General features: G+C 52.0%; 1 protein-coding gene and 1 non-coding gene across 2 annotated transcripts; both read right to left on the bottom strand.

The window, feature by feature from the left end:
- Positions 1 to 13: 13 nt before the first annotated feature.
- LOC125704776 (serine/threonine-protein kinase DCLK2-like) lies at positions 14 to 21,954 on the bottom strand. Its single transcript, XM_048970786.1, has 17 exons — positions 20,932 to 21,954; positions 17,346 to 17,680; positions 10,946 to 11,075; positions 9,554 to 9,649; positions 7,632 to 7,702; positions 7,184 to 7,256; positions 6,848 to 6,956; positions 6,398 to 6,455; positions 6,206 to 6,325; positions 5,634 to 5,780; positions 4,698 to 4,831; positions 4,517 to 4,594; positions 3,830 to 3,926; positions 2,622 to 2,702; positions 2,152 to 2,250; positions 629 to 641; positions 14 to 112 (listed from the first exon to the last, which is right to left on the bottom strand). The coding sequence occupies exons 1-17, from the start codon at positions 21,323 to 21,325 to the stop codon at positions 93 to 95; spliced, it is 2,055 nt and encodes a 684-aa protein (XP_048826743.1). The 5' UTR covers positions 21,326 to 21,954; the 3' UTR covers positions 14 to 92.
- Positions 21,955 to 23,658: 1,704 nt separating this feature from the next.
- Positions 23,659 to 23,731, bottom strand: trnar-ccu (transfer RNA arginine (anticodon CCU)). Its single transcript has one exon. It is a non-coding gene; the product is annotated as a tRNA-Arg (tRNA).
- Positions 23,732 to 24,071: the final 340 nt, after the last annotated feature.

Below are 24,071 nucleotides of genomic sequence, written 5' to 3'. Positions count from 1 at the left end.
AACTCCCCACTGGCACTGGGAGGAGGGTGACAGGCAGTGAGGGGATTTGGAAGGTGTCCCACCATGGGCCTCTGGACAGGACAGGGTGCTGTTTACCTGGAGCTGTGCTCGTCTGGACAGAAGCAGGAAACAGCTATTAGTCATATGGTACCCGGCCCGGCCCACTGCCCCCACAAAGCGGGGACAGGACACTGCCCCCCCCCCATCAGCACACCAGGCCAGAAGAATTTTTACGCATTGAATCACAATGACAGAAACAACAGCAACACATTTGACAAAGTGTCACTCTGGCAGAGGAAGACAGGACAGAAAAGGACAATGAGACAAGTGAGCAGGATGGAGACAGGCAAGCGACCGGGACAGGGGGGTACACAAGCGAGCTCATGAGATGGAGGGATGGAAGGGACCGGGATGGACGGATACACAAGTGAGCAGGTCACGGTACATTTCCTACATGACACGTCAGAGTCAGGCATGTTAACATGCTTTGAAAATAAAATTCCCTTTTAAAATCAATTCTTGGATTGTCTTTTACCATTTGTAACTGATGTTCTTTATTATTGAACTTTTGTTTTAAATCTCAGCTTATGTGAATTGACTAAAGGCACCAGCAGGTGGCAGTACATACCGTCATCTTGGAGCTAAGCAGAGTGACCAGGCAGGCGTAAAAGAGCAGAGGGATAAAAGCAGTTAATGTAGCACAGCATTCAAGCAGACGTCTAGAGGCTACGTTAGTAAGCTTTACTGGCACATTATGACCACTGGGTCAGGTTAGTTTATATAAGGCAACATGTTTCTCTACATTTGCCGAGATACTGCAGCATAGCAGTGAAAGTAGCCTTACCACTTCCCAGCACTAGATGGTACTGGAACTCTAACAAATGTGTTTAGGTTTCCATTCAATTGTCTTTGTATAAAATATACAATTAATATTCATAATTAGGCCTGCAGCATAACTCTAAAACCTACATTTAAATAAAAATAGATATTTAAATAATCACCATATGCAAAATGATGCACGACTGCAGAATGTCCAGTGAATACATGGCTGACTATAAAGGCGTGTATTTGTAATGTTAAAACAGCTCGTTCCCCTACATAAAAGCAGCTGCCGAAAGCGACAAGGCGCTGCATGAAAAAGGAGCATCTCCCACACCAAGCAGCAGCATCAGCCATCCAGGTTTCGGTGCTGAACATATGAAGCGAGACTGAATGAGAAGAGCAGCTCCGCGGACAGCAAGTCCTCAGCGCTTCGTTTCAGACGTGCCTGAGAGGCGCCACGCCGTAGGAGAGCTGCGCTCAGCGGCAGAGGACATCAGGAGGAATGGTCCTGAGCTCCTGCGAGCGGCACGTGCAGCCGAACGGAAAGGGACATCAGACGAGTCTGCTGAGCGCAGCTCGATAGCTAGAGCAGCAAGGGGCCTCCCTGGGGTCTACAGTCACATGCTCGGGGGGCCCTGGAGCCGAGGGGAGCGTGGCACTCACAGCCACGCACTCGGGGAGTAGCCCACTCACAGGGATCGGAGACCAGCCGGTCGCCGCTGCCATGTACGACAAAGTCACACCTCCCTGGGGACTCGAGCCCTCCATCTACAGGACAAAAAACTGCAGAGAGCAGCAGGCGGCGGTTTGCACTGTCCTTCCCTGCAGCTGCCCTAAACTGCCTCAGGCCCAGCACCGACAGCGCATTACAGTGAAAGTCCAGGCAGCCTCCGTCAGTCGGCGAGCTCACTCCCAGTGACGGACAGCCACAGACCCCGGCCCCTGCAGACGATGCGCTCCGTGTCACAGCCCGGAATATTCCGTTTTATATTCCGCAGGCAGCATTCCAGTATGCAAGATTCCTAGAGCTTCCTGCTCTGCTGACTGCACTGCATTCAAACAGGCTTCTCACTCGGGCACCAATCCAGTGCCGTGAAATTAGATTATTAATATTGTTTCTCTGAGTAACTATATGTTGGAATGAAAAAGGTATTTATAGAATATAGTGAATTCAAGTGGCGAGGACAGAAACACCCCCCCCCCCCGACCACCACCCTTCTGGCATGTTCAGGGGCCACATCTTGGTGGCCTGAATCACCCTGAGTTTCCATCCCATTTGCGTTACCCCTGAATGCACTGTCCTGTCCGAGTGTAAGAGTAGCGCCTCACCATGGCGACAGATGCTCCCACAGGGCTCTCGTCCTCCTCTCCTGCTTCATTGGGCTCTGCAGACTCCACCCTCACACTGCCTTCCACCATGACATCATCCTGGAAGACAAGCAGATGCCACCCCATGCCGCTGGTGAGGAAGGGCATGGCCTCATGACACTCGAGGGATAATCCGTCCAGCAGGAGGTATGAGTGCTGCTTGTCCACACAGGTGTTACCTCCAGATGCACTTTACCATTGTCATTTAAAGCATCGTTTTCACGCGACCGTGGGCTTTCCAATGTGGGACGAGCCCATACTTCTCGCTGCTCACCTTGCGGCAGTTCAGACCATCTGACTTTCTCACCACGCTGCATGATCCTACTTAATATGCTCATGCTACTTCATGGATGCCAGTGCAACCAGTTGCCGTGGATATGGACCGCCGGCATGAGGAAGGACGCCATGGAAAAGCAGTGACCCCTGCTTACCGTCACCCATGGATGGGCGAGGACGTCTTCGGCAGTGTAGCGGGCTTCCACATTCACCTGCAGCATCTGGCCAATCAGCTCCTTAAACAGAAACAAAAAATGCCCCATGGTCAGTTACAGCCCCACCCACTTTTTAGAGGGGTACCTGCAGGTGTGAGACAGTGTCAGCCAATCCCTGAAAGGGAGTACAAGCTGCACTCCCCCCCCCCCTCCTCATCCTGCAGCGAATTCTCAGTTAGGATGGACCAGGGTGACCTTCATCTCTGAAGGACTGGCATCCCCCCCAGGGTGCAGGACTGGCACCAGGCTCAATGCCACACAGTCTGTGAAGGACTGGCATCCCCCCCCAGGGTGCCGGACTGGCACCAGGCTCAATGCAACACTGTCTGTGAAGGACTGGCATCCCCCCCAGGGTGCCGGACTGGCACCAGGCTCAATGCCACACTGTCTGTGAAGGACTGGCATCCCCCCCAGGGTGCCGAACTGGCACCAGGCTCAATGCAACACTGTCTGTGAAGGACTGGCATCCCCCCCAGGGTGCCGGACTGGCACCAGGCTCAATGCCACACTGTCTGTGAAGGACTGGCATCCCCCCCAGGGTGCCGAACTGGCACCAGGCTCAATGCAACACTGTCTGTGAAGGACTGGCATCCCCCCCAGGGTGCCGGACTGGCACCAGGCTCAATGCCACACTGTCTGTGAAGGACTGGCATCCCCCCCCAGGGTGCCGGACTGGCACCAGGCTCAATGCAACACTGTCTGTGAAGGACTGGCCTCCCAGTGCTCACTTTGGCTGGGAATTATACATGTTACTGGGCCTGTGTGCTCACTTTGGCTGGGAATTATACATGTTACGGGGCTCGTGTGCTCACTTTGGCTGGGAATTATACATGTTACTGGGCCTGTGTGCTCACTTTGGTTGGGAATTATACATGTTACGGGGCTCGTGTGCTCACTTTGGCTGGGAATTATACATGTTACTGGGCCTGTGTGCTCACTTTGGCTGGGAATTATACATGTTACTGGGCCTGTGTGCTCACTTTGGTTGGGAATTATACATGTTACGGGGTTCGTGTGCTCACTTTGGCTGGGAATTATACATGTTACGGGGCTCGTGTGCTCACTTTGGCTGGGAATTATACATGTTACGGGGCTCGTGTGCTCACTTTGGGTGGGAATTATACATGTTACGGGGTTCGTGTGCTCACTTTGGCTGAGTCTGAGATGCTGTCCCAGTAGGGAGACGGGAACTCCAGCTTGCCCACCAGGATCTGCTCAAACAGGTCCTTCTGCAGGTTGTTCTCACTGAGGCACAAGACAAATGAGGTTAGATAAACGTCACTGATCGGCATGTAGGGTAAAACAGAGTAAATGGACACAGTGCAAAGACAGTACAGATTAAATCATGCAAACAACACACAAACAAAAGACCAAAAAATATTATGGAAATGAAGGAATAATAGGAGTTTGCATGTTCTCCCCACGTCGTGGGATTTCCTCCGGGTACTCCGGTTTCCCCCCACAGTCCAAAAACATGCTGAGGCTAATTGGAGTTGCTGAATTGCCCATAGGTGTGCATGTGTGAGTGAATGGTGTGTGAGTGTGCCCTGCGATGGGCTGGCCCCCCATCCTGGGTTGTTCCCTGCCTCGTGCCAATTGCTTCCGGGATAGGCTCTGGACCCCCCATGACCCAGTTGGATAAGCAGTTTGGAAACTGGATGGATGGATGGATGGATGGATGGATGGATGGATGGATGGATGGATGAAGGAATAATATATATTTTAAAACAGGTAATAATAATAAATTAGGAGATGATATATGTGCAATGAAGATATAACAATGGCATTTCCTCCGCGGGTAAGCGGGTGAAACGTGTCGACACACAGACACTGACCTGCGGAACGGGGGGAAGCCGCATAGCAGGATGTAGGTAATGACACCGGCCGCCCAGATGTCCACCTTCAGCCCATACCTGTGGCCACACACGGCGGAGTGAGGACCCCTCCATTACAACACAAATATCACAGCTTCAGGATCACAGGGAACCCCCCCCCCCAATTCCCTCCTATCCTTACCCAGTCTCAGCAATGATTTCCGGGGCGACATAGGTGGGCGTCCCACACACGGTGTGCAGAGGCCCCTCGACGACGGTGGCCAGGCCAAAGTCTCCCAGCTTCAGAGACTTGGTGCCGTCGCAGTACTCGCAGACCTGTGGGATCGACGGAGCCAGTGAAGGCAGAACCGGACCAGGAACCTGAGCAGCCGTGGCACTGATTACTGGCAGCCTTCAGCAGACCAGCAGATAACCACACGGAGATCCTCCTCGCGATCTCTGGCCAGGGTCACACAATATCACACCGCGACTCTATGGCGCATGTGCAGTGATGGGTGTAAATATCTGTCCAGTTGCGGACTTTTCGGTACTATACAGGCGTTTACTTACAACGACAATTTGGTACGCAGGTTAGTCGTGCCTGAAATTAATGAGATACATATTGTGAGGCCCAGAAGTTGGTAATATGTATAAATTTGCCGCATCCTCATGTTCAGCAAACGTTAGACTTTGATCTGCAAAAAGTGCCACCGCACCACTGACATGTTTTTACCTCGTTTACCCACGATACCTCCTCCTTTAAAAGACGCTGTGGCTGCTGGTCTGTCCCTTTCTTCACCGCCACTTCAGTGTCTATCGCTTCCGCGTTTCACCAAAGCAGTCGTATGTTGCATGCTCCGTTAGCCGAATCTAATAACCATCAGCGTACACCAAATTTATGCAGATGACTAACTTCTGGGCGTCAGAATATGCATCTCATTATAATTTGATGCACATTACTGATCTGCTTACCAAACTGTGGCCTTAAGTAAATGTCCACTTGGTACTGAAAAGCTGGAGTCCAGACAAATAATCCCGCCTGTCATCTAAAGGCCATTTAGTCGCGATCAGACTGGCATGTGCTCTCGCACGGCCCTGACTCTGACCCCGGAGCGGCACGTGACGACCCGCTGCCTACCAGCAGGTTCTCCGGCTTGATGTCCCTGTGCACGATGTTCAGACTGTGCAGGTACTTGAGGACACTGGCCAGGTTGTAGACCATAGCACTCGCATCCTGCTCTGTGTACTTGGTAGAGGAGGTTATGGCATCAAACAGGTCTCCACCCTGTGCAGATACACGATACACCGTTATCCATACTAGTCTTACGATACCACCTACCAACAGCACTACAAACCCTACATAAGTCAGTCCAGCGACCAGGTAGACTGTAACCTTATAACTACATGACCTGCTGGAGTGACCTTACCTTGATTTAGTACGATGGCTAGTTTAGACCCTGTTATCCTATCTATTGACTCCACACATGTCACGAAAAGCACACATTATGCCACTCAGGGAGGTACCATCAGAAGTTTGGAGTGTAGTACACCCTCCCAAAGCCAGGTGGCAGTCATGCTCTTAAATCACTTGTCTAATATGCCTTTTTACATGCACTGAGGGTCCCTCTCAATGTCATGGGGCGTGTGCACTGTGTATCAGGGCCCCCGTTAGAGACTGAGGACGGCTGTGAGCTGCGGGGCTGACCCTACTTTGACCAGCTCCATGACCAGGTAGAGCTCTGCAGGTGTGTCGACTTCCTCGATCAGCATGATGATGTTGGGATGCTTGACCCTCCGAAGGATGGCCACCTCGTTCTCGATCAGGTGCTCCTGTCAATCGACAATGTCAGGCACCCGGGTCACACGCGGCTTCCGGCATGTTCCAGGGGTGACCTCACCCACCTTTCCGCTGCACTTGGCCTTGTCAATGATTTTCAGGGCAAACTCCATCCCGGTGGCCCTGTCAAAGAAGAAGCACAGGAAAAAGAAATGAATGAGTGTTGCGTGCTGGGAGGGGGGGCCGTCAGCCGAACGCCGTGTGGGAAGGAGGGGGAGGGTTGAGCGTGAGCCGGCCCTCCGCTCAGCATGAGACACGTGCTGCAAGGGTGTTTCTGTCTGCAGACTCATAATAATATTTCTATACAGCTTTGAAATGTTAAAAATATCAAACTGCTTCACTGTCACGTCTCCTGCTGGCACTGATGTGGCCACGTGGATTGAAAATGTTGGGCCTGCGGGGCACCGGAGACGAGCATCACCAGGCAAACACTGCCAACGACTCACGCACGTCAGCAGGACCAGCGCGACCTCAGCGCGACCTCAGCGCGACCTCAGCGTGACCGCCGGACCTACCGCTCTACGCACTCCTTCACCACGGCGAAGTTGCCATCTCCGATGACCTTCCCAACCTTGTACTTGTCCAGGATGGCCGAGGAGGCCTGCACAGTGTTTCCGTTCACTGCTGACGAGAGAACATGGTTCGCCACTGCCACTCAGCCGGGCATATGCATATACAGCCACTCACAGTTGACTGCCCCCCTCCCTTACATTTGCAAATGCATCTCATGGCAGAGGGGTTTTCTTATTGCCCCCGTTGGTCTGGGGGCCTCCTGGGCCAGGCCAGGTCTGACTGGGTGAGAGTCGGACCATGGGCAGGGTCTGCCGAGCTCCTGGGTCATGTGACATTACCTTCTGGGCTTGAGTCTTCAGTCTCATCCTCAGCCCTGTTCACGCTGGAGGCGGAGACGCGATGCGGGGAGAGCTGGGAAGAGAGAGACGGATGCGAAAGCAAACCTCCGGATGGACAGAGCCGGAATCTGAGTCATGGTGACCAAGCAAGGTGAGGGATCTAGGCAGGGATGATGCTGAGGGCGAGTGACTGCTGAGCACGACACAGCTGTAAGCAGCTCACACTAAAAGGCACCACATGGAGTATCTCACCAATATAGTACTGCAGACATTATTTATGTGCCCACATCCATAAGCAGACGCATTAAATCCCTCTTGTTGGTTTCATCTGAACACATTTTTACCTAAAACAGTCCGGATGCTGAATCAATACATTCAATGACAAATGAGCTGGACAATCCCTGACCCTCCTACCTACGGAATCGCCACCTAGTGGTGGCCAGCTTACCCTGCAGCTCAGCGCGCTGCTGCTGGGGCTGGGGGAGTTGGTCGGCCTGGTTGGAGACCTCTGACTGGCAGCTGGAGCGGGGGGCAGTAGGTCAATATCTCAATAGCTCTTAAAAGAATAAATTATTTTAGAACAGCAGCTGTGTTACATTTTAATTAAAGGAGGATATTTCACTGTTATATGGGAACTTAACACAAAACGTAAAATTTAGGGATCATAATGCTGAAGTGTTTCTGTTTCCCTGTAAACTCTGAAACCCTGAAACCTGAAAACACTTCAGTACACAGGAAACGAGGTCGTGTTCAGCCTGTCTGTACACAGGAACACAGGAAACCAGGTCGTGTTCAGCCTGTCTGTACGCAGGGACACAGGAAACGAGGTCGTGTTCGGCCTGTCTGTACACAGGAACACAGGAAACGAGGTCGTGTTCAGCCTGTCTGTACACAGGAACGCAGGAAACGAGGTCGTGTTCAGCCTGTCTGTACACAGGAACGCAGGAAACGAGGTCGTGTTCAGCCTGTCTGTACACAGGAACGCAGGAAACGAGGTCATGTTCAGCCTGTCTGTACACAGGAACGCAGGAAACGAGGTCGTGTTCAGCCTGTCTGTACACAGGAACGCAGGAAACGAGGTCGTGTTCAGCCTGTCTGTACACAGGAACGCAGGAAACGAGGTCGTGTTCAGCCTGTCTGTACACAGGAACGCAGGAAACGAGGTCGTGTTCAGCCTGTCTGTACACAGGAACACAGGAAACGAGGTCGTGTTCAGCCTGTCTGTACACAGGAACGCAGGAAACGAGGTCGTGTTCAGCCTGTCTGTACACAGGAACGCAGGAAACGAGGTCGTGTTCAGCCTGTCTGTACACAGGAACACAGGAAACGAAGTCAAGTTCAGTCTGTCTATATGCAGGAAATGAGGTCATGCTCAGTCTTTCCAATCACCAACCTAGGAGAGGAGTACAACTGTCACACGTCAGGCCACACATTTTCTGTTTTAACCTTCGGGAGGCGCTGTGTGGTTTTCAGGCATCTGGGAGTGTGTAGGGCAGCAAACAGAGCGTTACTAATGGGTCACAGTGAGGTTCGCCCATCTCCACAGGGACAAGGCTGTACTTTGTACGGCTTGACAGTGCCCCCTGCTGGCTCGCTCTGGCAAAGCACTGGGCACAGTTGGATGCGGTAACATGGCAGTGAGGAGTTTGCCTAAAACTGTCCACATAATGAAGCACGGATGAGGAATCACACTCACTTATCTGCTCTCTTAATAAAAGCTTTCTCTATTAATTACTGACGGTGCATGAGCACTTATGGACCTAACAGACTGTGTGGGAAAAGTCAAAGAACGGATTGGAGAAAGCCTGGAAGACTGCCAGCGTCTGCATGGGATCGGCATGTTATTTTCGGCGGCGCTGAAGATGGAGAGGCGAGACGACCGCCTTCACCTGCCACTGGGCTCTCATTCCCTCCGCTTATGGTAGGAGAGAAGCGTCTCACCATTACACTGCGAAGTCTCACCCTTAAACAAGCTTAACATAATTAGCAAGCACTGTCTGCATATCCCAGCCTCCCGCCTCGGGGTTTAGGGTTCCCTCAGCCATCAGTTGTTTATCAGGACGTCTGAGAAACAAACAGAGCTCGTTTCGGGTTCGGTCTCAGCAGAACATCTCCCAGCTCCTGGCCAAGACCTCATCATGAAGAACAGTGTTCCTTCTGGGCTCAACAAATCTTCCTCTTTCAGGAAAAATAACAGAATGGCGGGTGGCAGATGTGAGGGACGTTTGTGTGAATGAGGCAGCCCAGACTCACAGCTCAGGCTCCTCAGCACAGGGCTCTGAAGGTCTGAGTGTGGCATCTTATGGGAATGTGATGTAAATAAAACGACAATTGAAGGTTAGGAAACGCGACTCCTCACATGGTCCGTACCTGTGGCCGAGGGTTTGCTACGACGCTGCAGACCTGGGCTTTTGGACCCGGAAGGCCTTGGAGCCTGAGAAGATGAAGACTTCAGCCCTCGGCACTCTGCGGAAAAGAGCAAGACGAGAATCAAGGCAGATACGAGCCCCGGCAAACCAGCTGGGAAGTGTCTCCTCTGCACCATGTTCTAGCACGTTCCCCCTGAAGCCCAGGCTCACCTCGTGCTCACTGTGCCCCCTGACACCCCCCCTCTCTCCCCCCACAGCCTGAACTCTCCTTTTGGCCCGCCCGACAAGCCCCCAGCTTTTGACGGACAGTAGAGTTGCTTTCTGCATTTGAATGGCTTCCGGACCGAGCTGAGGAAAGACGCCAGGACGGGGTCTGAGAGAGAGGAGCCAGAAGAAGGGAGAAAAAGCACCGGAGGAAGACTGAGAATGAAGAGGAAGAGCGGAGCGGCCTTGCAGATGGGATGACAGCCAGCAGTTCCTACGGCACCTAGAAAGAGCGTAAGGGTGGAGCCATAGATGCAGCTTAGCTCTCAGCAGCCTCGTCCAGTCAGGAAAACTGACAAAAGTAAACAGCGTAAATACTCCAGATTGCTGGTGCGACGCAGGATTGGCTCGTCACCTGTGCACTCCTCCATCCAATGGCAGCTTTCTAACTGACTGTCTTCAGAAACATAAACACGCCACAGGAAGCTGGCAGCTTCACCACCTTCCTGCTTGCTGAGGCCTTCAGTTACTGACAGCTGGCTTTAAAAGAGGTATTTCACCTGCTCGTCACGGCAGGGGGCCTTGCTGACGGTTCAGCCCGCTGACACCCGGACAAATGCTTCTAGGCACGCAGGTGGCGTTTGCCCAACAAAAAGGATGGAGATAAATAAAGAATGAAGGCGTAAGCGGAGAGTGAACCTGGACCCTAACATTGACCCCTTAGGAGCTGGAGAATACTAGGGCCTGCCCAGAGACCACATCCTAAACCAGCTGCAACCCCAACTGGAACACGTAAATGCAGCCACCTGCCCCGCCCTCAGGGGGGCGCCATGTATCCACACCTGCCTGCCATACCACATGCTGCTTGTGTATAGGAAGTGTCAGACGATACACTGGAGGGGTAAATGCAGTGACACTGGAAAAGTGGTGCAAGTACACTGGATGGGTGGGGACTTTAAGAAGGGGAGGTGCAGTGATACTGGAGGGGTGGGGACTTTGAGGAAGAGTAGTGCAAAGTATGAATGGATAGTTATGGAGAGAGGAATTCATGGATGGACAAGATGCTCTGAGGAAAAACAAACATGCATGGAACTTGGTCCTCCAACCAAAAGTCTTTTAACAGAGCAGGCAGCCATTTGCCAGGACCTGAGAATGCAGAAGTATGCAGATGGAGTAACGGCAGACGTACCGCTCACAAAGCTAGCAGAGGCCTTGCCACTGAGATCGAGTCCGAAATCATCTTGAGCGTAGCGATATTTCTCAGGACCACAGGCAATGAAGACATCGTCATCTCCAAAGAAGTCCTGCAGACAGGTGATCTGGAAAATAGAGGGCAGAGAGGAATAATCTGAACTGTAACAGCAGAAGAGAATCTCACTAATCTCTACTTAAACCAAGATGGTATCCCATGTAGCACAGGGCACACAGGGCTAGGGTACAACCTGAAGGAGATGCGAGTCCACCGCAGGGCGCGGGGCTGGGGGACGCCCTGGAGGGGATGCGAGTCCGCCACAGGGCACGGGGGTGGGGGACGCCCTGGAGGGGACGCGAGTCCACCACAGGGCGCGGGGCTGGGGGACGCCCTGGAGGGGATGCGAGTCCGCCACAGGGCACGGGGGTGGGGGACGCCCTGGAGGGGACGCGAGTCCACCACAGGGCACGGGGGTGGGGGACGCCCTGGAGGGGACGCGAGTCCACCACAGGGCGCGGGGGTGGGGGACGCCCTGGAGGGGACGCGAGTCCACCACAGGGCACGGGGGTGGGGGACGCCCTGGAGGGGACGCGAGTCCACCGCAGGGCGCGGGGCTGGGGGACGCCCTGGAGGGGACGCGAGTCCACCACAGGGCACGGGGGTGGGGGACGCCCTGGAGGGGACGCGAGTCCACCACAGGGCGCGGGGGTGGGGGACGCCCTGGAGGGGACGCGAGTCCACCACAGGGCACGGGGGTGGGGGACGCCCTGGAGGGGACGCGAGTCCACCACAGGGCGCGGGGCTGGGGGACGCCCTGGAGGGGACGCGAGTCCACCACAGGGCACGGGGCTGGGGACGCCCTGGAGGGGATGCGAGTCCACCGCAGGGCACAGGGGTGGGGGACGCCCTGGAGGGGACGCGAGTCCACCGCAGGGCGGGGGCTGTTAGCCTAGTTAAATCCCAGAAAGCCGGGAATCATACACATTACCCATAATCCTCTTCTCACCGTGCCACACTTAGTCAGCATGTGTAAACCCCACCCCCTACATGCCGCTCTGGGCATTTTTGTCACATACCCGGTGTTATAAACTCATTGGCTGCGTGATGCAGATGCAGAGTCAATTAGACGCATCGTAACCGAGGGGAGGCTGCTGCACAGCCCCGCAAATCCATTTAAACACAGGGGTACCGTCCCAACCAATCAGCATCTTGCAGGGAACTCTGGGAGCATTGTGTGTGATGTGTTTCATGCAGCTCTACCTGCTATCCTCAGAACTGCCGCCATGCGGGCAGAAGATGCATCTATCGTCCTTAAATGCAAAGATACCCCAACGCAGCACTTTCTGCCGGTGAACGCAGCGGAGATCTGGTCAGCTTTGGTTTAGAGGAACGGGGAATGGCATGGTCACGCGCATCCTGGTCAGTGTCTCCAGGGAGAGACTGAGAAGAACCAGAGCTGAAGGACGAAACCCCAGCAAGACTGAAACCAGGCACCTGGAACGTTCCTTCAGGGCTGACCAATTACCACTGATGCCGAGAGAGAGTGCGAGGTTAACCCGGAACTCTAATAGCCAAAAATACTGCCAGGCAGCATGTACAAAGGGGGGGGGGGGGGGCGGGGGTTCTTTTCTCTGAGAGCAAATCCCTCTTTTGGGAGGGGGGCAGGGAGAGCTTCCTCTGGTACGAGCCACGAGGAATACAAATGAAGCCACGCTTCTCTGCGTGATCGTTTAGGGGGATGCGTGCAGGCGGTGGCGTTGCCATGGTAGCAGGGTGCCAGGCAGTGCTCCGCAAAACCGCCAGTAAGCGGGGGGGGGGGGGGGGGGGGAGGGTCACGATAATTACCCATGCAGAGGCACTCCTAAATTGGAGTATCGTCACAGCAACGCTCGCTTTCCTGAGGGGAGGGACGTAGGCCTGGTGCCCCCCTCCCCCCATGACTGTGTGTTATCACGCTCAATCATCGAGGGGAGGCTGTCAGACTCTTCCAAAACTTTTTATTTAAAGCCGTAATCCGTACTGGGTCGCAGTGGGGTGGGGTGGGGGGGGTACAGGTTGGGACCTATGTGTAAGAAGAGCCTAGGGCCCGTTTGGACGCAGCAGTGTACCTTTCGGATTGCAGGACCATCCAGGGTTATCCCAGATAAACACGTTCAGGGCAGGAATCGAACCTACAGTCCTGGAGGTGTGAGGCTTCAGTCATATCCACCTGTTACGCATCACTTCATGAAAATTACACAGCACAACAATTTACAAGCTAAACAGGGGTCGCTTGATCGCTGCGTTAGAGTCCACCAGTAACCTGAGGGGACTCAAAGGCGAGCAGACTGTAGGCCAGCCACCGATCGCAGGACGCACTCCTGATAAGACTGAAGAGGGCTGAACACACATGTGTTCAGCTGCAGACCACAGACCCTAATGATTATTCCTGTCACAGGCAGCCCAGCTTAGTCCTCTAGCTGAAAATGTCTGTAGATTACACTGGCTTTAAAAATATATTTAGTGCTTTTTCCATTGTCATTAAACCCTCAGTGAGATCAGAGCTTGTTTCTTCTAGCGCTTGATGTTTCTTTTCACCTCAATGCCGTGTCATGGTGTCACTGCAGAACAAGCCTTATGCTGGAAACAGCCTGTTCAATTCACTGAACACTTCACATTTCAGAGGCTTTGGGCAGTAAAAGGCAATTTCAGGGCCATGAGACGGGTCTTAAGTGCCAGATGGGAGTGACACAAGCTCAGATTAATACATGAGACTGTGGCCTGATCCTGCGAGTGCTGATTAAACCCCACTGCATGAATGACACTGCAGCCGCTGCACTGCAGAAGGATGGGGCCAGAAGGTTCAGTGGGACGTCAATGCTGGGCCAGTTCTCAGTTCTCACAGCACCACAGGAAGTGGGGCACAGAGGAGTCTCTGTGTCCGGCACAGAGAGGGAGGCGCGGAGGAGTCTCTGTGTCCGGCACAGAGAGGGAGGCGCGGAGGAGTCTCTGTGCCCGGCACAGAGAGGGAGGCGCGGAGGAGTCTCTGTGTCCGGCACAGAGAGGGAGGCGCGGAGGAGTCTCTGTGTCCGGCACAGAGAGGGAGGCGCGGAGGAGTCTCTGTGCTCAGTACAAAAAGTCGTGCATGTCGGACTAGAACCAGGAAAAACTGGAAATGGTGATGGTTCCTGAAACAAAAATTGTAACTAAGCCCTTTTGACTCGACGCAGTCAGGAGATGCCAGACAGAAACGGCCAGCCATGTTCTCTGTGTGACTCTCAGTCTGCGCCGGAACCTCGTCAGGCCAGCACAAGCACCGCAGGTGTCCTGTGCATGAAATTAGAGTGTGTTCTGGGGGTGTGTTGGCAGGGTGGGGGGGGCAGTGATACAGACCAAGCCGTGTGATTATCATCAGCATTACGGGTCTCACTGCTAATTATTACCCTGGCAACCTGGGCTAGTAGAGAGACGTGAGTGTGAATTAACAATGAATTAGCCTCATTCTGATAAAAATCACACTGAAACCTCAATCAGACCGACTGCTATGACAGACTGAATAAAGACTGACAAGCAAAGGCCGACCCGCTACGATAGACTGAGCAAAGACCGACCCACTACAACGGACTGAGTAAAGACCAACCCACTACAACGGACTGAATAAAGACTGACAAAGACAGAGTGAGTAAAACATTGTTTAAATATATAATTTTGTAATGAGCACTTAGTGTTTTTTCCTAGATACACCTAAATACTCACATGAAATCTGCTAACTATCTGTTGCAGATGTACTTATACAGGCGGTGCTGGTTTCAACACCACCTGCAGATTTGAGCCCCCCACCCGCCCCAAGCACACAGACGTCCTGGAGGACACAGTGAAGCTTAACACAGCACCACAACCCCGGCTGGCTCGGCATCACACAAAGAATGCCTGACACTGTGAAGCTGGACCGGTCAGGAAGGTACACTAACCCTGAGAGGCGGCTTCCATTTCCATGAAATGACAATACATGAGGTCGTGACCTTCATCTCCTCCGATGTCATTTCCTGTCCCTGCTCTGGGCTCATGCTAATTGAGATGTGGAATCTCTGGTAATTTAATAAAAGCGGATGAGATGATACAGCGAGCCAGGTTAAGACAGAGCATGCTCACACAGGTCCTCACACAAACACACAGCCTCTGAACAAAGCCCAGGACCAGTCAGTCAGAAATAAGGTGATTTCACAGCCTAAAGCTGGCTTACCGGCAGATGGGTAATGACGGCCCCCCCTCCCAGCCAGGGCTACGCTGTTTTACGGGTTTTCTGAATGTACTGTGTTCTGAAGGTACTAGCAGGACCGCTATACGGTTTAGACTGTTTGAAAAAAAGCCGAACCAGAAGAGGCTCAGAAAACGTCTCCCACGTCGAGACGAGCACAGTTAAGAGTCATTTTAACCATTGTCCATGTGACAAAAGTAATTATGGAACAATGACATGGCAACCTGCTCAGATCATGGCAGGTGACACTAATGTCACCAAGGTGACAGGCAGGCAGTTATATGAGTGTACAGCTGTTTGGACAGCGAGGGCCCCAAATGCCCATCACCCCATCACTAAGGGCCCCATCACCCCATCACTAAGGGCCCCATCACCCCATCACTAAGGGTCCCATCAGGCTGCCTCTCAGACATCGGACAAGCGAAGGGCGTCAGCCGTTAAAACGCCTCTAACTTACGGCGCAGGCCTGACAGGTTGCAACCATCAGCAGCGGTGTGTCTGAGAATGAGCTGAAATCGCACAGTCACAACGGGAAAGGTGACACCCGGAGCCCGCATGGGACACTGTGCCGAGTCACCGCTTCTGGTGGCTTCTGGGAACGATTCTGAAGAACCGCTTCTGGCCGTCAGAGATCACGCTGGGTTGTCTGGATTTTTAAGAGTCAGAGCTCATTAGCGTGAGCTTTAGACATCAGGCAGAACTCGTTCAAAAAAGCTAATATTAAACAGAGAAATGGTAACAATCCAAAAGAGTGCATTACGTTACCCAGCTAAAATATGTCGGCAGCCTTCGTTTACACTGCGGGAGCTGAGGAGGGACGTTTATCTGAATCCAGCTACGGCCTCGACGCATGACAGCAGTGATAGTGGTGACAGCAGTGACAGCAATGACAGCAGTGACAGCAATGACAGCGGTGACAGCAGTGACAGCAATGACAGCAGTGACAGCAATGACAACAGTGCCAGCAATGACAGCGGTGACAGCAATGACAACGGTGCCAGCAGTGACAGCAATGACAGCGGTGCCAGCAGTGACAGTGGTGACAGCAATGACAGCGGTGCCAGCAGTGACAGTGGTGACAGCAATGACAGCAGTGCCAGCAGTGACAGCAATGACAACGGTGCCAGCAGTGACAGCAATGACAGCGGTGCCAGCAGTGACAGTGGTGACAGCAATGACAGCAGTGACAGCAATGACAGTGGTGCCAGCAGTGACAGCAATGACAGCGGTGACAGCAGTGACAGCAATGACAGCGGTGCCAGCAGTGACAGCAATGACAGCGGTGACAGCAATGACAACAGTGCCAGCAATGACAGCGGTGACAGCAATGACAACGGTGCCAGCAGTGACAGCAATGACAGCGGTGCCAGCAGTGACAGTGGTGACAGCAATGACAGCGGTGCCAGCAGTGACAGTGGTGACAGCAATGACAGCAGTGCCAGCAGTGACAGCAATGACAACGGTGCCAGCAGTGACAGCAATGACAGCGGTGCCAGCAGTGACAGCGGTGACAGCGGTGCCAGCAGTGACAGTGGTGACAGCAATGACAGCAATGACAGCAGTGACAGCAATGACAGCGGTGCCAGCAGTGACAGCAATGACAGCGGTGACAGCAGTGACAGCAATGACAGCGGTGCCAGCAGTGACAGCAATGACAGCGGTGACAGCAATGACAGCAATGGCAGTGGTGACAGCAATGACAGCGGTGCCAGCAGTGACAGTGGTGACAGCAATGACAGCGGTGCCAGCAGTGACAGCGTTTTTTTTTCATGCTTACATTAATTTTTTTGCTCCAGTGAAGTCGAGCTTCATGAACAGAGGTGGGTATTTCAGGTCCAGAGAATAAAGGTCTAGACGAAGATTTTGCTTGAACCAACCAGCTGAGTATACAGTCACACACTACTCAACTAGTTGGTTGAAATAAAATTTTGCTCTGGACTCTTACTCTCCGGACCTGAACTACCCACCTCTGTTTATGACCCACTGTAGGTGGGACCACGCTGAGCTATCAATCACAGCCCCGTTTCACCCAATAGGAAGCAGTCGTGGTTGCCTGGCTGCAGATGCTTCCATCACTAACTTAAGACCCCTTTAGGGCAGAAGCTTGAATTGCACCAAGGGGTCGAATCGCCATGGCAGTCAGGCAGATTCAACTTTTACCTGTTTGCCATCCAGGGTGTAGAGTCGCTTGACAGGCCCCGAGTCCAGCTTGATGGCCTCCGTGATGTCAGCCAGGACCTGCTCGAAGGAGTGGGCGGTCTTCTTGTTGAGCAGCACGCGCACGGCCTTGCGGGGCTTGACGCCGCCGCGGATCACTGTCACCAGCTTGGGCTTGATGAAGTCCTTGGTGTCGCGCGGCTTGCTGCGGGGCGAGCCCGGGGTGGGGCGGGGCTTTGCCCCCCCTGCCTTCACATTCACCGACCAGTTGGGGTTGGTGTTCTGGGTGTACTCCACCTTGCGATATGGCTCACTGGAGGCGCAGACGTAGCTCTCACCTGCGGAGAGAGGGAGGAGCAGCACAACCACCACTATAAACATAAGCATGTAAGCTGCCATGTCACCTCAGTGCAAACTCTCAGAACCTGATAGCACTGAATACCCACAGGTGTACCCGCAGTATACGGACTATATCTAGCGGTACACCGCTGTGGAAATTTTGACGGCTACCAATAACCGATATATTTCTGTCTCATACTACCGATAATCAGCAATGAAAATTGTCGAGCTTGCCGGTGCGGATTAGCAGAATGACGTTACATCTTTTTTTATTTGGTGGAAAAACGAAAGATCGATCCGCTGACCAGAATTATTAATCGATTAAAAACACGTCATGAGCCACATGAAACTGACCTGTGGGCTGGTACTTCGTAACCCTCTTCTGAGCAGCAAATAAGCCAACAGGATCCTTCATCCTTCGCTGCAGAAAATGGCCGATCGTCCAATGGCATCATCTCCGTTATTTCAGTCGTTACGTCTTTAGCTCTGGTGCTGCTGACTCTGAATATTGACTAAAGTCTAAATATCGACAAGCAAGATCGACCGAGATTGACTCATCGGACCGATGCCAATGCCCCGATTTTTAACGAACATCGCCCAATACAGATATTCTAACTGATAGATACTCTAACTCTGTCACATTCATGGAACCGCATCACAAGTTTAAAGCCAATATGATACAAGGAAAAAGCAGCCAATAAGAATAAAGCGCATAATTTTATTTAATGATATTCTACAGATCCCTTCCTCCTTCACATAACAACATCTCAATTCATCGTCTATTTAATAATGCATTAAAAAGCAAAGTCTCTCACAGTTTGCAAGCTTTAAAATACACAATTTAATCCATCTCATTACCGTGAAGAAACTGACTTTTTAGGTATTAATGTGACACAGAGAGAACGACCCACGGATCTCAGAGACACCAAGAAACTGTTTAAGGATTAACTGGACACAGAGGGAAGGATTCACAGATCTCAGAGGCATGCAGGCTCCCTGAAAGGAGAGCTGTGGGACTGCGAGGGTCACAGGACGAACCTGCACGCTGCCTTATAAGCTCTTGCTGAAGATAGCAGCGGAAGCTTCCAGAGAAATGGCCTGGCTTCAACTCAAAACAGGTGTGTCACGGGGAAGTGGATAAAAGTAAAGAAAGGCATTCCACAGACGTGACACCTCACTGTCTCCAAGAGGAAGGAGCAGGACCTGATCTGGCGAGTGAGGAAGACCACATGTGGGGGGCTGTCTAACGAGAACATCTGCATCGTGGTAAAACTGTAATTAATCCAGACAGCCTCAATCGGTAATGACTGAAATGAACAAACACTGGAACAACTTTTTGTTGCTGTGAAACACGTGATGAACACAGGAGGACTTAATGCATACGGGGGGGGAATGTGCAAAACACCTGGCAGGACATGGAAAGGAGAGGGCCACCCTCTGCCTTCAGACAAGTCCTTCTTGGAGAGAGTCCTGTGCAGTGGGGCACTGGACCGTCCTTCAAAAAGAGAAGCCTACAGTTCAAGGACGGGTGGAGAAGTTGGAGATCTGCTCCGCACTCAGAACTTCCCATAAAGGATTAATGCTGTTTGGAGCCGGCGTCTGGAAAGACCACGGAAGATGTCCGACTGGCCGACTGGTGAAACTCCCTCGGAATCTGTTTAGCAGTGAGTATGGGGGCATTGTGACGAGGGCGCGGGGTCCTACACGACAGGGGGCATCAGGCCTCAATGGAAAACATCTCCTATTCCTTAGCTGTTATATGACCATGGAGAGCAACCATCAGACTCAATGGCTTCCGGAGGCTGGTTGACAATATCAGCAGACATAGGGCAAGGAAGCCTTCAGGCCCAATGTAAACCCACCCAGATACAGGAGAAAGGGCGGCAACCTCGATAGCGCTTTCCGCTGCCTGGGGGCCCCGCTTCGTACCCCTAACTCGCGGCTTAGGCGTGTGGGGACGCGGTTTTCAGAACGGTCCCCTTCACACGGCAAATAATCACGCAGCTTTTGTAACAGACGCACCTACGATTCTGCCACTTAATGTCTGCGGCCTCTAGTTGCTCTGAAAAGCCGCATATCGAAGCTCCATCCCCCAGCAGCCGACCCCCACCCTGATGTAAGACCTCAATAGCTGCGTCTGTAAATCCGATTTACTCACTTCTGATTAAACTCCTTTTCCATGCGGCATTTTATCCCCCCCATAAATACATGCAGATATTATTTATACTAACTGCTGCTGAGTTTAATTCTTATTTTGTCCACTGAACAGCACAAAATATGCACAACATTTTAAGTTTTCATGAAACGCTGCAAACTACAAAGAATGGGAAATAAATCTGACATAAAAAATAATCATAATAAATGAAATAAATGAAAAAATATCCTACTCTTTCTGCTTGAAGGACTCCTGGCATTTCAGTACCTGATATTTTCTCCTTTATAAGTGTCCCTTGTCAATGCCAGCAGAAAAACACCAAGACAAAGCCTTCTGTAATCAACTGTCCCATTTGCATCATGCAGTAAGACACCCCATCGAAGAGTCACAGTCTGTACACGTGCCCTTGTGCAGCCCCCGAAGGCAGGAGGGGCGGGGGGGGGCGCGTGAAACTCCGCATGTGTCTGACGCCTCTAGGTTTAGGAAAGATCTCCACCGTGGTTTTCATTCACCGGCTTTGGGTTAGTTCATTATTTAAGGCTCCGAGGGAGGTTCCCCCCCCACCCCACCCCCCCATGTGACAAGACATGAATGACAAATCCCACGGAGCGGAGCAGCGGTGCTGAGAGGCGAATCGGCATAAGCTACCCGCAGCCTCATTAGGAAATGGCCAGGCAGGGCGATGGCGGTATCGCCAGCTATCCCCGCCCCTTGGCACAATTTCCATGGCAGATATCACACTGAAAATTCGTCTCCATTATTCTGCTTAATTTACATTAACCTAATGTAATGCACAATTAATTACGGTCGCAACCGGGGTCGGACCATTTAAATGAAATGTGCCAAAATTATGCGATGAGCCAACAGATGCAACACAAAAGGCAGGACTGTTACACATGAGGAATGTGAGAGCAGCGGAGAGGCAAGTCAAAGCCGCCGCCGGGAGGTCACAGCGATGGGACCGGCACACGGTGACCCATCACCCTCACCAGGCACGGAGCCGGGGGGGTTAGTGACAGGCAGGCCGCTTAGGACCATGCATACAGGAGCGTGCGATCAGGACCATGCGCTTAGAGGGCCGGGCTGCGCTCATACCTTCTACGAAATCGTCCAGGCTGGTTATCTTGCTTGTGCCGTCCAGCGTGTAGATGCAGCGGACGCCCTGGGGCAGGCTGCTGCTGTCCGACAGGGACTTGGTGAGCTCCATGAGCAATGCGCTGAAGGACCTGAAGCGGTCGCCGGACACCGCGTACGGCAGACCCTTGAAGTACCTGTCCCCATTGCGGTAAAAGCGCACTTTCTTGGCCTTTTTCTCCGAGCTGAGCGCCTGCAGGGTGCGTGTGCGGTAGAAGCTGCAGTTGGCGCTGTGCGCCGGACTCGGAACCAGGCTGCTGCCCCTGGATCCAGCCTGCGAGCCCGAGCCGGACCGGCGTGAAGCCCGCTGCGCCTTGTCCCGCTCGTCAAAGTGCTCCAGTTCTATGGTTGACATTATTGCTTACTGGGGAGAGCAGTATTTGATTAATGGTTTCTCCCAGCTATGTGGGTACAGCCCCCTTAACCAGTCCAGTCTGAAGGACGGATCACCGGGATCGGGGGTAACGGCGTCGCATTAGGAGATCGGCGCTCACACGTCAATGCACATCTTACTCCTCGGTAATAACAGCCGGAATGATGCTCCAGTCATGCTAATGATACAACGCATCCACCGGGCGTAGAGCAGCGTGAAGCCTGTTCATACCTAAACTACAAAAAAAAAAAACATAAATTCCTCAGTACAGCCCTCCAAACTGCAAAAAGAGGCAAATTCAAAATTCACAATTAATATATCAGTCGGGAAAAGCTGCAGCCGTCATCGGACGCATTAAATATCGTCTCCAGCCTCTTCAGGTATTTTTTTGGAAAGAGGAGCTGCGCATATTGACTGACAGCTGCTTAAGCCGCGAATGCAGCAGCCTCAGCCAAGGCACACCATTCCCGCAGCATATTCTTTCTTTGTTGTATTTTTCCCCTCGTAGAAATGCAAGGTCCAGGTGAATCTATGCCCAGGGCTGCAAGAGACTAGCAGGAGGAGCGGATCGCCGGAGCTCCCAGCCTGGCAGCGCAGTCAGTCGAGCCGGATTGCCGGGTAAGCGGCGGGGAAGAACGGCATCTGCGGGGTCCTAAAGACACACCCACGCTGCCGGCATGGCGCCCCTGTTCTGCCGGGATGCACATATCGCCGGTCTGGACGCCTAGACAGCGAAGCACAGATGCACCGCAGTGTGTTTAATCATTCACCACGTTACCCGGGGTGGCTTCCTGTAGGATCGGTGACTTAAAACGCTTATTTTCGAGGGAGATTCCTTCCCTCCCTCGATTAAGGAAAAAAGGGAAAAACTAATCCCCAGCGCCAGTATCCACATAATACGGCATAGTACAGCAATATTTGCAAAATATTTGACGAATACGGAAGATGGGGAAGTGAATTAACAAACAAAGTGATACATAAATAGCAACGAATGCAAACCGAGGTCTGCCTTCAAAGTTTGAAACGGACCCCTAAAATAATACCATCTCAACCTTTATGTTATGATTGACGTCAAAGTACCTGCATGGGGGTGAATAATGACTGAAAAGGAGGAGACGTGCCCCCCTGCAGCGTCTGGGGGCCCTGGGCAGCGGCCCTGCCGGTGCCCATGCCGGGCGGAGCGGAGAGCCTCACCTGGCCGCTCCCCGCAAAACGGCGCGTCTGCCACCCCGACGCGGCCACCCTGTTCCACGCAGGCTTTTCCACGTTACATCATTTATCACTGTCTGACAGCCGTATGCCCTGATGTACGGATTCCTGTAAATCAGCCATAGTCCGGTACTGCCATAAGCCTACTGCGCATAAAAGGCGGAAATGTGTTAAAATCCTGCACTGACTCAAAGGAGAGGAAACGTTCCGCAAATACCGTGTCCGCTATTCATAGACCTCTCGGCGGCTCATACAACAGCACAACCCAATAAGTCAGTAACTGGCTTATAAGTATTCTTGCAAATGCTACAGGTTTTTATATATTAAACACTTTTTGCATTAGAATATTGTGTAATTCATGATTCACAAAAAGATATTCATTTTCAAAATTTCTTTATGAGCTGCGTGTAGTTCTTGGCTATGATGAATGCGTGACCGCCAATTCATTACCCAAATGTCATGGTTGTCATGTCAGCGGTTACAGTTGGTCCAAATATCTGTGCTGCTGTATGCAGCAATTCACACTCCTGTCCATATTAAGTTAGTCTTCTTTGACTACCTGGGTTGTCTAGTAAACTTTAAAAGCATATCTCAGACCTGCACCACTCTAGTTTGGTTTCATTTGATACAACCTTCCGCTCAATTCGATTACAAAGACTCTCCTGCAGTCGGTGTCTGTATAACCGGATTGATGGAGTTTTACTGCCATCTACTGGTAGAAATAGATGTGCACGTTAAATAAAAGATTGGACTGCAGATGCTTTTAGTTATTTGTTGTTCCTGTAAGAAACTGCACAGTGAGACACGGTTTATTCTGTAGCTTCGTGTTCTCCCAGTGAGCCACTTTTCTCTAGGTGCTCTGATTTGCTTCCACAGTCTGAAAATGTATGATTAGATAGACTGAAACCAGGGACACAACGTCCTCATAACGTGATAACTATCATTTATCAACCTTAATTCAGTGATTAAGAGGTGTGCCCCAATACTTTTGTACATCTAGTGTATGTACAGACAGGAGTGAAGTTTGGGCTCTAAGCACAAGGTCAGTTATCCATCCATCCAGCAGCCCTGGAGCATTTTGGGTGGTCAGGGACCTTAAAGTTTGTCACCCCAGATGGGACTCGAACCCACAATCCCTGGCTTAGGAGGCCAATGCCTTATCCATTAGGCCACTGGGGCTGTGCATGTATATATGCAAAACACATGCATGATGATGATGTTCTTGATGAGGATGACGATGAAGAAGTGGTATTTATTAAATGTTTATTATATAGTGATGTTTATAATTATTGTAAAGGACAGATGGGCCATGTTGTTTGGCACATGAATGAATAATTTTAATCAGCAGGTGGTTTTATTGCACTCGTACCACACACACACACACGCACACACACACACACACACACACACACGCACGCACACACACACAGACACACACACACACACAGGTTTGTAATTATATGTTTATGGGGTTTCTCCATTCATTTTTATGGGGGAAACTCTAATCCCAACATGACGA

This window comes from Brienomyrus brachyistius, chromosome 12 (genome assembly GCF_023856365.1).
Source record: "Brienomyrus brachyistius isolate T26 chromosome 12, BBRACH_0.4, whole genome shotgun sequence".
NCBI lineage: Eukaryota > Metazoa > Chordata > Actinopteri > Osteoglossiformes > Mormyridae > Brienomyrus > Brienomyrus brachyistius.
The sequence above is the reverse complement of the archived record's forward strand: the minus strand, read 5'-3'. Positions and strand labels throughout refer to the sequence as shown.